General features: G+C 43.1%; 1 protein-coding gene across 8 annotated transcripts in view; it reads right to left on the bottom strand.

Annotated features, from left to right (window-relative positions):
• The window catches only part of LOC126327189 (NAD(+) hydrolase sarm1), a 1,227,458-nt gene that overhangs the window by 11,009 nt on the left and 1,200,846 nt on the right, over positions 1-15,603 (bottom strand). For all 8 annotated transcript variants that reach the window (XM_049995878.1, XM_049995887.1, XM_049995870.1 and 5 more), the window contains one exon: positions 7,958-8,079. In XM_049995878.1, coding sequence (XP_049851835.1) covers positions 7,958-8,079 — 122 coding nt within the window. The remainder of the gene's footprint in view (positions 1-7,957; positions 8,080-15,603) is intronic.

The following is a 15,603-nucleotide window of genomic DNA, read 5'->3' on the forward strand; positions in this document are numbered from 1 at the left end:
ATACCTACTCCGAACTTTTCTTTTGTTTCCTTTACTACTTGCTCAATATACAGATTGAATAGCATTGGGGAGAGGCTACAACCCTGTCTCACTCCCTTCCCAACCACTGCTTCCCTTTCATGTCCCTTAACTCTTATAACTGCAATCTGATTTCTGTACAAATTGAAAATAGCCTTTCTCGCCCTGTATTTTACCCCTGCCACATTCAGAATTTGAAAGAAGGTATTCCAGTCAACATTGTCAAAAGCTTTCTCTAAGTCTACAAATGCTAGAAACGTAGATTTGCCTTTCCTTAATCTTTCTTCTAAGATAAGTCGTAGGGTGAGTATTGCCTCACGTGTTCCAACATTTCTACGGAATCCAAACTGATTTTCCCCGACGTCGGCTTCTAGCAGTTTTTCCATTCGTCTGCAAAGAATTCATGTAAGTATGTTGCAGCCGTGACTTATTAAATTGATAGTTCGTTAATTTTCACATCTGTCAACACCTGCTTTCTTTCGGATTGGAATTATTATATTCTTGAAGTCTGAGGGTATTTCGCCTGTTTCATACATCTTACTCACCAGATGGTAGAGTTTTGTCAGGATCTGCTCTCCCAAGGCCGTCAGTAGTTCTAGTGGAATGTTGTCTACTCCGGGGGCCTTGTTTCGACTCAGGTCTTTCAGTGCTCTGTCAAACTCTTCACACAGTATCGTATCTCCCATTTCACCTTCATCTATATCCTCTTCTATTTCCATAATAGTGTCATCAAGTACATCGACCTTGTATAGACCCTCTATATACTCCTTCCACCTTTCTGCTTTCCCCTCTTTGCTTAGAACTGGGTTTCCATCTGAGCTCTTGATATTCATACAAGTGTGTCTCTTTTCTCCAAAGGTCTCTTTAATTTTGCTGTAGGCAGTATCTATCTTACCCCTCGTGAGATAAGAGTCAACATCCTTACATTTGTCCTCTAACCATCCCTGCTTAGCCATTTTGCACTTCCTGTCGATCTCATTTTTTCAGACGTTTGTATCCATTTTTGTCTGCTTCATTTACGGCATTTTTTGTATTTTCTCCTTTCATCAATTAAATTTAGTATCTCTTCTGTTACCCGAGGATTTCTACTAGCCCTCGTCTTTTTACCTACTTGATTCTCTGCTGCCTTCACTTTTCATCCCTCAAAGCTACCCATTCTTCTTCTACTGTATTTCTTTCACCAATTCCTGTCAATTGTTCCCTTATGCTCTCCCTGAAACTCTGTACAACCTCTGGTTTATTCAGTTTATCCAGGTCCCATCTCCTTAAATTCCTACCTTTTTGCAGTTTCTTCAGCTTTAATGTACAGTTCATAACCAACAGATTGTGGTCAGTCCACATCTGTCCCTGGAAATGTCTTACATTTTAAAACCTGGTTCCTAAATCTCTGTCTTATCATTATATAGTCTATCTGCCACCGGATCTCACCAATTCCCACTATACCTAACTTTAACCTATCCATTTCCCTTTTTAAATTTTCTAGCCTACCTGCCCGATAAGTGATCTGACATTGCACGCTCCGATCCGTAGAACGCCAGTTTTCTTTCTCCTGATAACGACGTCCTCCTGAGTAGTCCCCACCCGGAGATCCGAATGGAGGACTATTTTACCTCCGGAATATTTTACCCAAGAGGATGCCATCATCATTTAACCATACAGTAAAGCTGCATGCCCTCGGGAAAAATTACGGCTGAGTTTCCCCTAGCTTTCAGCCGTTCGCAGTACAACAGCAAGGTCGTTTTCGTTAGTGTTACGAGGCCAGATCAGTCAATCATCCAGACTGTTGCCCCTGCAACTACTGAAAAGGCTGCTGCCCCTGTTCAGGACCCACACGTTTGTCTGGCCTCTCAACATATACCCCTCCGTTGGGGTTGCACCTACGGTACGGTTATCTGTATCGTTGAGGCACGCAAGCCTCCCCACCAACGGCAAGGTCCATGATTCATGGCGGGGGGAGGGGGGGTGTAGATAAGTAGCTTGTATAATTTATTTTTTACAGCTTCTTTTTTTGTAAGTTATAAAAAGATTTCCAAATATTTCAGTTTTGTGAGTTCATAATTTCTAAAATGTAAAAATCAGAATGTTTTTGAAATGTATTAACGAATATCAGCCCAGTTTCTGTAAGATTTTTTTAAATTTTTACTGTTCTATGGCGGAAAGTTCCTGAGAACAAGTGTACCTAAATATTAAAAAACAATAAAACCTCAGAAAACATGTTTTTAAGTTGAATGAAGTTTGTTACCTTAGACCATCCCTGTACCATATCATGAGTCATCTGCATTTCTTTCACCTTTCCTGGCCCTCTAGCAGTGCTTTTGTGTGCATTCTTGGCTCCCTAGCCATCATAGTCCCTTCATATCTGCTTTATTTACACGGACAGCATCCAACTCGGAACATGCCTTCACCATATTTCCCCTAGTTGTATGCCGACTCCTGAAGCAGCTTAACTTTCTCTACACTGCCATCATTAAATGAAACAAGTGCATCATAAACACCCAAATTCAATATATCCTTATCTACAAATACTGTTTTAGGAATTCTAGACCATATGACACTGTTAAATAATTCATTTTCGTTCTTTTTCCATGCAGACATTTATGCAACAGGTTTTGATCAGTCAAACTCCTAAAAACTGGCGTAATTACATTGCACATTTCAACGGACAATGAATGCCTTTGATTATACTGTTCACTAACTGCTACAGCACGGTTGTATTTGCACCATGCGGTTGGTACTTTTCGCACCAAGTACAAGAAGGTTCCTTGTCAGCTGATAGTTTTCATCTTCTGCTAACTGCCATACCGTAACTGTTCTGCAAATATATGCCTTTCGTCTCTTTCCTCAAATTGTGAAGGCCCATTTCCCATCCTTTTCTGGACATGGCTAATACACTCTAGCTTTCCCACACTGACATCTCCATGTGGATTTGTTTCTACCACGCTCTTGAAGCACTTACTGTCTCCATCCTTTATAATACATACCTTATCCCAGACACATCACCTGACCTGGAAAAAAATATTTACTGCAGTTATTGCACTATTCAGACGTTTTGTCCTCTACACTTTCTTATCCCATCAATAGCCACAGGAATATCTGTAGAGTTAGCATTTAATTTCAATTCCCTCATAGACAGCAGCTTTCATAGAGGAAATAGCACAATGCTTCATATAATGTATCTGTATACTTCTGGAATACTGTCGAGCCATTTGGAAGATTCATTACTGCACATGATGTCGTACCAGCTAAGTCACCTTCTCGCAAACTGAATATTAGTTTTGCACCCACTCTAAGTCTTCTATTGATACGAAATTAATACTGATCTTTACAGTTCTTGCATTTCAGAAATACTTTACTAGAAAGACCATATCTTGGAATGTTTCTTCATAACAGAAGTGTCCGATTCCACACGTCTTCTTTGACCCATGACATCATCAATATGTAGGAAATTGCTATTCTAAGCGCCTCTAATATGGCGCCTATGATGTCACTACATACACTCGGCAACAAACACGAAAACACATATAAATAAGACAATAGCAACTCCCTCCAAAAATATAATGAAACTAGCGGGACTACCGCTGGAAACTGGGAGTTTCAGGATGTGAACGAGCTAAATATAATAGAAAAAAAACCACACCATGATTCCAAAACACATAAAATAACAAAAAAACAAAATTATAACATTCCGCTACACCAACAGGAATCTGACACTCCCCTTGACCTAGATAGGTCAACTAGAGCTGACGAAACCAAACCATCAATACCTACAACTAAAACTACGAAAGTTGGAATCGGTCATTTCCCTTGAGCTATGTAGATCAACTACAACTATTGATACCAAGAAACCAACACTTAGAACTACGAAAAATAAAAGCAAAACCTCAACTCCGCAAAAATCGAAAAACCAAACATCCCCACATAACATAAAACACATTGAATACACCATAAAAACACAAAACATCCCAACTAGAGAAGAATAGACCCAACTCCCCCCCGCCCCCCCCCTCCACAAACCCACACAGACTCCACCGCATCACCCGTCGCTGGTCCGAGACGTCGGAACTCTGGTCAACCTAACATTCTCCCGACAAATACTACACTTCATAATCTCAGTGATCATTCGAAATAGCTCGATGAATGTAATAGCGGACATGTACTACTCCATCGCCGACCGCGACATAGCACTGTTATATTTCATCATCACATCCACACCCAACAACAGAGACCACACAATAAATTAAACGTCTTACCGCACCACAAACAGCAAACCAACAACATCTAACGAAAACGCCAAACACGCAAACAAAAAAATTGATAACTCACTGAAAATACTTCCAAACTTCACGTTTTGAACTACAAACACTGCCAACGACTTCACACATCCAACACCAAGGCTCAGATGATCTCAATACAACACATTACACTCAGCACATACACAGACACCACTAGAGTGCCCATCAAACACAAGCAACACATAAACGCCGCGCCGTATAGACGCCACACAATACAACACCCTTCCGTCATGGGTCAAAGTAGACGGGAGGAATCGGACGCTTCCATTGATCCTCCAAGACACTGTGACTGTGATTCTTTCATCTTGTTGTACCCCAAAGATGTGTTGACTACGAGGAGGAGGATGGGGGTACAATCCACACAACACATACTGTGGAATTCAGTGAAGGTAAATAACCTAGTTACGTCAGCTTCAGTCATCTGATATATAATTACAAATAAATAACGTGCAATGGTGTAATCTTTATTGTCATAAAATTATTTAAAAAACAGTCCTGAACACAGCTAATGTTAACTTCTGACCGGCTTCCGCCTTTCAATAACGGGCCATTATCAGAGTTTGCACCATCTGGATGACGGCGTTGGCGCCTGACCCGCTGTGGAGGGTTACTGTAACTGACAGTAATTAAAAGGTCGAAAGAGGCCAGAGGTTAGCGCCAGCTGCGATCAAGACTGTTATTTAAATAATTTTGTGTAACTTTTTTTTTTAGTTGCTATCCGCAGGGGAGCTCCTACAGCAGGCGGAGGAGGAAGAAGTGGAAATGAAGGTAGATGTCCTAGCTGGTGTGCGCAATTTTTTTCTTTTTTGAGTCGTCAGTCTTCTGACACTGACAGATTTGATGCAGCGCGCCATGAATTCGTCTCCTGAGGCGATCTCTTCATCCCAGCGCACTTGCAAACTATGTTCTCAATTATTTGCTGCATGCGTTCCAATCTCTGTCTCCTCTGCAGTTTTCGCCTACTGTACCTCCCTCTAATACCATGGACGTCATTCACTTATGCCTTAAAAGGTCTCCTACATCCTGTCCCTTCTCATTGTCAGTGTTTTCCACATATTCCTTTCCTCTCCGATTCTGCGCAGAACCTTACTTATCACTCCACCTAATTTTCAACATTCACCTGTAGCACAACGTCTCAAATGCTTGGATTCTCTTCTTTTCAAGTTTTCCCACAGTCCATTTTTCCCTACCATACAATGCTGTGCAGAAATTTCTTCCTCATAATAAGACCTATGTTTCGTACTAGTAGACTTTGCTTGAGTAAGAATGCCCTTTTCGCCTGTGCTGATCTGCTTTTTATGTCCTTTCTCTGCCTGCCACTTGCTATGTAGTATAATTCCTTAACGTCATATACTTCGTGACCATCGATCCTGATGTTACGCTTCTCGGTATTTTCATTTCTGCTACTTCTCATTACGTTCGTATTTCTTCAATTTAGTCTCAATCCATATTCAGTACTCTTTAGACGGTTCATTGCATTCAGGAATTCATGTAATTCTTCTTCACCTTTATTAAGGATAGCAATGTCGTCAGCAAATCCTATCACTGATATTCTTTCACCTTGAATTTTAATTCCTCCTCCGAACCTTTCTTTTATTTCCATCATTGCTTGTTCGTTGTACAGATTGAACAGCAGGGGCGAAAGGTTACGACTCTGTCTTACACCCTTTTTAATTCGACTCCTTCGTTCTTGGTCATCCACGCTTATTTTTCCCTCTTGGTGCTTGTATATATTACATATTACCCGTCTCTCCCTATAACTTACCCCTGTTTTTCTCAGAATTGGTAAGTGCATTACAGTGAATGGACCCACGGGGACGCGGACCTGTAGTACCTGCTTGTGGTTTGGAGAGGCACCACAATGCAGTAGCAAAATCCACATCCTTCCTCCAGCTCCCGTCCTGTCTATTATACCTCCTTGTGTTGCAAGAGCAGGCTTCGTTTCTGTCGAATGGTCCAAACACCGTTCTGTAACTCAGCTTTGCCTGTTTCTACACGGGTTGCTTTCTCCGACTTCTACTCAGGTTTGACTTACGTTGGAGCAATCACATGCGCAACGCTGTAGGGACGGTAGTGCAGGGTCTGAGGGGTCGTTGCAAGATACATAGGGGCTACCTAAAACCACGTTGGAATTTTACTGTAGGAGACAGGCTCCAGAAAGGTGGCTCGTTTCGAGATTTGTGAGTGCCAGAAATATGATATTGCATCGGGACAGAATGTGTTACAAATACTGGAGAAACATCTAGTGGCTTCGAAGTGAGGAGGTTGCACATATTTGTTTCATACCGCGCTCCTTAGACGAATCACTTTCAAAATTGGATAATTTTGTTACGAAGATGCACCGTCAGCGACGTGTAACCACACCGCTGGTGTGATAATATGCGCTCCGGCGATCACCGTCTATATTCAGTGTCATGGTATTTGTCTGAAAAAACCACGTCATTCATAGGTAATGCCATATGTGTATTTATAAAGTCAGCGTAGCTTTTAACATGGATACTTGTGTGCACCTGTGGAACCAAGACCGCTTGTAACAGTAACATGCAGTAGTTGCTGCGACGAGTTTTTTAACATATGAGACGATTATGGCTCTCTTTCTAAGATACAGTGGTATGATTCACCAGAAAAGCGTATGAGACATGTTCACCAATCGCTGATTTTCTCTCAGTATTTTGTATAGAAGGTAATCAGTTATTGAGGAAGTATCATACCTAGTAGTAGTGTGTTCGTAATAGGTTCGCCTTGAGCATCACCCTTATGAAGTATGCGTTTGTGTTCCGACATATGCAAAGGAAATGACTGTGTCCATTCGGAAGGAAGGCGTGGATTTGACGGCGAGTGCTGAGACAGCAAAGGGAAGGGTGTGTCAAGTCATAAGAGTGGTACTGGTATTTCAGTTTCCAGAGCCACAGCCGTCAACAGGGTGGATTTCCGATACTTCCCTTTCTGTCGAATGTCTTTCAACTGAGACCGCGATTGTAACATTTAGTCGTTAAGTACAGGAATAAAATATATATGTGATCGATTTCTTAGTACGATTGATTCTACCTGTGGATGCTCGGCCTGCAGTGCATGTCACCTGTGCGGGGTGATTCATGTTTCATGTTAACGGTAGGAGCTGTCAGAATGGAGAGGCTTGTTGGAGTGTAGTAATTAAGTTGTTGTCCTCTAGACTATCGAATAGCGAAGTAATCCTTAATATGTGTGTTAAGGCTGTCGTGATAGTGTGGAAATTTGAGGAGATTGAATGTGGAGGTGCGTCTGTGCTGGGCCATTATTCCCTCCGATGCAAATTGTTCGGTTGACTGTTTCTTCACATTTTCCGTCTTTATTTAGCTGAGAGAATATCGATTGTGGTATGTGTATCTGGCATGTGGGAGAGACGTTTGCCGGTTCTCTAGACATTAGAACCACCGTCGAAAACCGTACGGGATCTCCGCGAGACGACTGCGAGCTGCTTTAATCACGGTAATGCGCTGTATTTTTGCTGTTTCCACATTTTTGTCCAGGCCCCGCACATTTGTGGCCTGCGCTTTTCACTCTAAACCTGTCTGTACTGTCCAACGCTGCAGCTGCGTCGAGAGGCTACAGGAACCGTCGGGCAGCAGCAGCAGGTCGAGCCTGAGCGTTTGCGGCAGCCGACGCACCTGACGCCGTTGAAGTGGCAGACTGCGCGCATGTCCTCGGGCAGCTCCTCCGCGTCGGGCCACGAGAAGTTGTCGATGATGGGGATGATGTTGCACTGCGACTGCAGCGCCGCCACCACCTCCTGCAACAACACAGCCTCGTCTCGCTCTGCTCTCTGTCGGCTTTCTTACCTCCGTCTCACTGTATGGCACTGCCATTAATTGTCTTCCAAGTAGCAGAAATACGATGTCTCCCAGGCAATACACACATCGATATTCTTGGGCGAATAGTTACATGCGCCGAAAAGCGTATGGCGTGTAAGAGTACGTAAAGGGATAAGCACCGTGCTCTACGTGGAATGCTCTTATCTACTTTATCTGGAGACTGCCTAAGCAACTACGAAAATGGAAAAGGCTCCGAGAACTATGGGACTAACATCTGTGGTCATCAGTCCCCTAGAACTTAGAACTACTTAAACCTAACTAACCTAAGGACATCACGCACATCCGTGACCGAGGCAGGGTTCGAACCTACGACCGTAGCAGTCGCGCGGTTCCGGGCTGAGCGCCTAGAACCGCTCGGCCACCGCGGCCAGCTAAGCCGCTACGTTTGAGCCGTGGTGCGATTGGCTTTGCTTCAGTGTCAGTCGTTATCTCCAATCGATAGCTAGCGCCAGTTTGGGGGCCCCGGTTACTAGAGGAACCGTGGCACGGCTAGGCAGAAGAGCGGCCACGGTGGGGCGAGGGATACCTCGGAGGGTGACGCCCACCACAGGGGCTGGCTGGCCGGCTGGCCGGCTGGCCGGCTGGCCGGCTGGCCGGCTGGCCGGCTGGCCGGCTGGCCGGCTGGCCGGCTGGCAGGCTGGCCGGCTGGCAGGCTGGCGTCCCGCGTGAGCGCACCGCTGCGCTCTGCCGGCACACACGCCCGCTCGGCCCGTGTTTCCTCGACTCAGTCCCAAGAGTGGATCGCGGTTCTCTGCATATGAAACGGCTCTTTGTTCCCTATTGGAGGACCACTCCTGGTGCACCTTGTAGAACAAGTTATTGCCGATAGCGGGCGGAAAGCGGCCAGCTTTTGATGGGCCTCCGAGTATGACGATGTCTATGGCAGCTGTATTACTGCACTAGCGGAAGGACGCAGTGAGGGTTTGATTACTGATAAGCACGTACCCCGTTCTAAATGTACGTGTTGCAGCAAACCTGTGTGAGGATCGCCGTTCTGATTAGCGGACGTATGCTTCGTGAGTCTTTTTAGGGTTTTGCGCAGTAACGTAACGGAAAGACTATTCATTAATTTTAAAGAGAGCAGTATACCGAGTGATTTAGGTGCTGTTTAACAATATTTACATTTTCTGTTTGTTACTGTTGTTCAGTTTCATTAGTTAACCGATTTACTGTGGGTGGTAAACTGCGGTGTCAACAGTTTGTTTTCGCTGACGCGTCATTTTAACTGCTACAGCTATTCGGTGCGAGTGTCGAGTAAAGCACTCGCAACGCACGAGGTACTTCTGGAGATGAAACTGATCGCTATACTTAATTTTCGGTTCCTTTTCTTATAAATTAATCACTGAAATTATTCGTGAATGTCGCAGATTTTCGATGCAGGTACTAGGATGAAAGCCCGATAAGATTTCATCACTACTGAAATTATTTGTTGGAAATTAAATAAAGTAAGTACCAGTTAATTATGCCATGCCCTTGTGATGTTAAGAATGAAAAGATTATACGCTTATCCAGGTTTCCTGCCGGCCGTGGTGGCCGTGCGGTTCTAGGCGCTGCAGTCCGGAACGGTCCCAGGTTCAAATCCTGCCTCGGGCATGGATGTGTGTGTTGTGCTTAGGTTAGTTAGGTTTAAGTAGTTCTAAGTTCTAGGGGACTGATGACCACAACAGTTAACTTAAATAGTGCTCAGAGCCATTTGAACCATTTGAACCAGGTTTCCTGATTATTGTAAATGCTTAATAGCTTTTATGTTGCAGGACCTCTTGTTGTGTTCTGGAAGCTGTACTATTAAATCGATGTATGGGCCAATTAGCAGCTACACAACAGCCACGTGTGAGTGACGTGAGCAGGGGTTGCCGTCTGGAGGCAGTACTGGCCAGTAAACGGTAACGAGGTGGTTCCGGAAACGAGACGCCTTACTTCCGTCTGCTGTCAAAGTGCTTGGCCGAGTTTGAGATTTCAATTCTTATCTTTCGAGTGATTTTATTCTTTTACTTTTTGGAATGTCTCGATTTTTCTTACTTAGTGTAAAGTTTTACTTAAAGAATTTTTAAGTTATAGAAGTTTCTGATGTTTTAAGTCACTGCAATGTTTTAGTTAAATTTAAAAAGCCTAGTTAAAGTGTCACAGTTTTGTAGTAAAAGTTTGGTAGTGAAAGGGTTGACTAAACTACGAGAGACTTGGTGAAGTTCTAACATCGACATTCATAGTGTTTCGTGGTTAGTGCAGTAAGTAAGTTCTTTTGAAACAGCAGTCGAACACTAGACTCTAGGCTAGAACTGCTCGTCCGGGCCGCGCTCATTCAGATATGTCTAAGCAGGCAGATTCTAATCACCGTGTTAGGCAACACTTTGTTACAACACGTGCTGAAAGTAGCGGTAATATTATTTTCATCCACTTACGCATTCTTTTTAGTAGCTTATCAAATCTCTTTAAAAAGCTAAAATATAACGCTCGTAAACAGTTGCAGTCGTACACTTGCCAGTATACTTTGAATGCAGAGGGCAAGTCGCACTACATAATGTTTAAGTGCCGATGGAGGTCAGCGTGCGCTCCGTCGTCTGCCTTGTCTTATACTCCCATCCAGCGCATCGCATCAGTTTTTCAGCGGAAAACAGAAAAGTTGTTCTTGTCAGTATCAGCTATTTTTGTTTTCAACAGTTCTCACAGCTCTTAAGAAACGGACATGGGTTCCATAAAAAAGAAAGTTACTTTATAATCGAGGTGTGTAGCATTACGTGCGTCGACAACGCAGAAAAATATCCGCCACCAGTTGGAAATGTTAATTCGGTACTGCTATCAGTTTATGAAGCGCCCCTCAGAAATGTTACGGCCAACCGGCTTTGACATTCGTTAATTAATGTCTCTTATTGACTACAGATCCAAACATCTCGGGTTCAATCACCGATCAATACTAACACTTCTATCTGTCACCACTTCTTGCACGTGGCAATGTTTGATGACGCGAAAAATACCGATTTTCCGCGTATTTAGGAATCCACGTCGCACTGTACGTCACCGTATAGGCTACCTGGCCGTGTACGTGCGTTCTATGGTCGATGAGAGGCAAACCACCTGTCCTACCTGCCCTTCTCCCGTTTGATGATAGCACTACCTTCTTCTGAAATTTTCCGACTTCGAACATTCTCTTTTTCTCTACGTCTGAGTTCTGCAGTAATGCGTTTCGCCTTAAAATACGTTGTTCGATCATTTCCATTCATTTCGTGTGCTATTAACAGGGCACAGATTATATTCAGAAACAGGCTAATTTGAATCACCTACAACATGTACCACAAATAAAGCGGAAATGGAAAGTGCTATTAATGTGCCGTTTTCACAGAATGGATAGGTAGTGAAGGGCTCGTACTGTTAACCATACAAATAGGCTTACACTTATAGAGTGGGTTTTTTGTGCAAACATACACTTTTTAAAATGGAACGACGCCTATTGATATTAAAAAAACTAAAAGTAGGGTAAATTAGAAAGTCAGTGGTGTTTCTTACAGGATTATACTGGGAGTCGTTTACGAGGTACCGCATTTTGGAAAGTTCCCACACCGATATTTATACAATACCTGCGGTAGCACACACTAAACACTAAAGAACAACACAAGTGCATACACTAATTATGTGAATTCTGACGAGCGACGGGACAATTGACCATCAGAGGTTGTGTTCAAAATTAACACCGGCAAAGATAAAACAAGTTTCCAGTTCACTATAAAGCGACTGCTGACAAGTGGTAGCACTTCAGCGGAGATGTCCTGGGAGGGTGAAGTAATACGCCGTCACATGTCATCGGGTGTAGTCTGTATATCTTTTAATACAGCGTTTTTTAGCTTTCCCTACAGAAAGAAGTGTACAGGCGTCAAATGCAGGGAAAGGGCCGGTCAAGACAGGTACTTTGCATCCATTCCAACGACTAGGAAACAATTGGTGAAGACATGCTGTAGTACTTCGTTCAGTATGGGCTGGACAGCCATTATGTCGGTACCACAGGTTCTTCCTAGTCTGCAGAGGAACCTCTTCTAGCATTCGTGTGTGGGAGACGGTCTGTAAGGAGGATGCGATACTTGTGCGCCTTCAATGTTCTCTCTACGATGTAAATGTGGTTTGATCATACATCTGAAGTATCTTGCATTAAGCGCGTTTACAAAAGTTGACATGATTCTCATAAACTTTTTCAAGCAGTTCTTGATGGAGAGAGAGAGGTGACAGGGTCGGAGCCCATGTCGGTGGACAGTGCACAGGACACTTGCCTGGCTCGTGCCACTTCCTCGTGCGACTGCGCGGCAGCTAATTTGCGGATCAGCTGCAACAGCAGCAAGAACACTCTGCACACACCACGAGCACTTCGGTTTTCCGGCGTTGGTAAATCCCGTCGCCCACTCAACCACTCACCACCTACCGCTTGTACTTCACACACTGATTGACTAGCGAGTCGTAATGCACTCAAAGAACACATAACAGCACTGTTGGCAAACATAAGAACACCGTACCTAGCAACTACGTTGAATAACACAGACAAGAGTCGGTGTGCAACCTCTTTCAAAATACTGGTTCAAATGGATCTGAGCACTATGGGACTTAACATCTATGGTCATCAGTCCCCTAGAACTTAGAACTAATTAAACCTAACTAACCTAAGGACATCACACAACACCCAGTCATCTTCAAAATACTCGTAAATGACTCGCACTACAATCCTGCGACAAACACCACTGACATTCTAATTTACCCTACTTTTCGCTCGGTAGTGTCAATAGGCACTGTCTCATTTTAAAAGGCGTGTGTTTGCACAAAAAATACGCTTTCTAAATATTATTACAATCTGTCGAGTGACTGCTGACAATACGAGTCGCTTACTACCAATTCATTGTTTGAAAACCACACATCAATAGCAACATTTGCAGCGCAATTTTTAGGTGATTCACTGTGAAGATACTTATATTTTTTTAACGTAGAATACCTGTGAGAATGGGTGTCTACACCGATAATCTATTTTTAAAAGTCTAGTTTATTGGTCAAATGTTTGAATGGAGCGAATATAAGACTCCGTAAAACGTACACAACGAAATTTTGCCCGAACTCTCATATGCAAACTAATAGTTGGTTAAAACTGGAACGTTTCATGAATAACTGTTGCTGGCTACATAAATTAAGTATCACCTCAACTGTGCGAGGCCACTGCTGAAAGCAGCGAAGCACCTGCGACATAGTGTGGTCGCCATATGCACCAGTCCGTCCACCTTCCCGCTGACCCGCAGTTCGAATTCGTTCGTTCAAATGGCTGAAGCTGCTCAACACGAGTACGTACTCGTCAGTGGGGCACGGTTGTACTCGACCATGAATTAAAGTCAGCAGAGCTCCTGCAGAGGTAAAGTAAAGAATGCACAGAGGGCTGTCTGGTCGCCGACGAGCGTGGAAAAAAAAGGTCACTACCAATCCTGCGATACGCATGTATTAAACGCTGGTGTCACTAAACACAGTCCTGGAGAGTGTTGCCTGTTTTTTAGGAGTGTATGTCATATTTTATAGTTTCTAAAAAACTTGACAATAAAAAAATGGAAAAGCGGTCAAATGTTTTGTGCAACGATAATTTTAAAAGTAAAAAATAAATCAGGTTAAGGAAACATTGGACGCACCTAATTTCCTGCGTATGATTTAGAGCAACGTTTGAAGGAATGTCGAATGTTTTTCTAACCTATTTCGTTTCTTACCTGTACATAAATACTTTCACAAAACATTTGACCTTCATTTTCTTATTATTATTAGACATAGTACGACAGTGTTACTTTAACGTGAAATATTTTTATCATATTTCATATAACCATCAGAGTAACCTGTCGGAAACATATTTTCTACCTAGCGACCTAAGCCATATATGTTGCTGGCTGGCCATAGCGTATCGAGATTCAGGGGCACACACGCACGCAGGGGGGGGGGGGGGGGGGGGGGGGGGGGGAGTGTACGTGTGTCACTCTGGCTTTTATAGTCGTGGTTTGATGTAGATAAAAATCGAGCTTATCATTTTGACGATACCATCTCAAAAATTCATATATAAATTCACTTTATGCCATCTTGAGAGACAATCTCCACTCCTTCCAAATTAACATCGTAAGTGTAGGCCAATGTGGCTTGAATTCAAAGAAACAGTATCGACAGCAACTGACAGTTTACTTCCGAATAACTTAAGAAACGACGGAGCTAATCCTCATTGGTACACAAAGCGGGTTAGAAAATGGTTGTAGGAACAACAAAGAAAGCATGCCAGATCGAAACGAACGCAGAATCTACAAGATAGCAATCTTTTACATAAGCTCGAAATTTAGCGCGGCCTTAAACATTTTCCACAACGAAAGTCTGCCGCGAAACCTGGCAGAAAATCCAAAGAGATTCTGGTCGTTCGAAAAGTATGCTAGCGGCAAGATACAATCAATGTCTCCCCCCCGCGATAGCAATAGAAATACCATGGAAGTCAGTGCTGCAAAGGCAGAGTTATTAAACACAATCTTCTGAAATTCCTTCACATAAGAAGACCAAGTCCATATTCCAAAATTGGAATCAAGAACATTCGCCAACATGAATAATTTAGAAATAGATGTACTCTCAGAAAGAAGCAACTTAAATCACTGAATGAAAGCGTCTTCTGGTCCACGCTCTATACTAGTTAGGTTCCTTTCAGTGTATGCTGATGCAATAGCTCCATACTTAACAATCTTATACAACCGGACGCTCGACGAAAGATCCGTATCCAAAGACTGGACAGTTGCACAGGTTACACCAATATTAAACAAAGGCAAGAGGAGTAATCCACTAAATTACAGGACCATACCACTAACGTCGATGTGCAGCAGGGTTTTGGAGCATATATTGTTTACTTACATTATCGATTATCCCGAAGAGAGCTGTCTATTGACACACAGTCAACACGTGTTTAGAAAACATCCTTTTTGTGAAATATAATTCTCTCTTTACTTATACGAAGTGCTGAGTGCTATTGGAAAGGGGTTACAGATTGATTCTGTGTTTCTAGAATTCCAGAAGGCTTTTGACAGTGTAGAACACAAGTGGCTTGTAGTGAAACTGCGTGCTTATGGAATATCATCACAGCTATGTGACTGGATTAATGATTCACAGAGGCCACAGTTCGTAGTAACTGACGGGCAGCTGATTTCTGGCGTTCCACAAGGAACTCTTATACGGCCTCTGCTATTCCTTGTCTATGTCAATGATCAGAGTAGTAATCTTTGGTTGTTTGCGCATGATGCTGTCGTTTATTGCCTAGTAAACTAATTAGAAGATCAAAACAAATTGCAAAACGATTTGGTAAAGATGACTTATGGCGCGAAAATTGGCAGTTGACCCTAAATAATAAAACGTGTGAGGTGAAACGTGTGAGGTCATCCGCATGAGTGCTACAAGGAATCCGTTAAACTCGCTTA

The sequence above is a fragment of the Schistocerca gregaria genome, chromosome 1, assembly GCF_023897955.1.
Source record: "Schistocerca gregaria isolate iqSchGreg1 chromosome 1, iqSchGreg1.2, whole genome shotgun sequence".
NCBI lineage: Eukaryota > Metazoa > Arthropoda > Insecta > Orthoptera > Acrididae > Schistocerca > Schistocerca gregaria.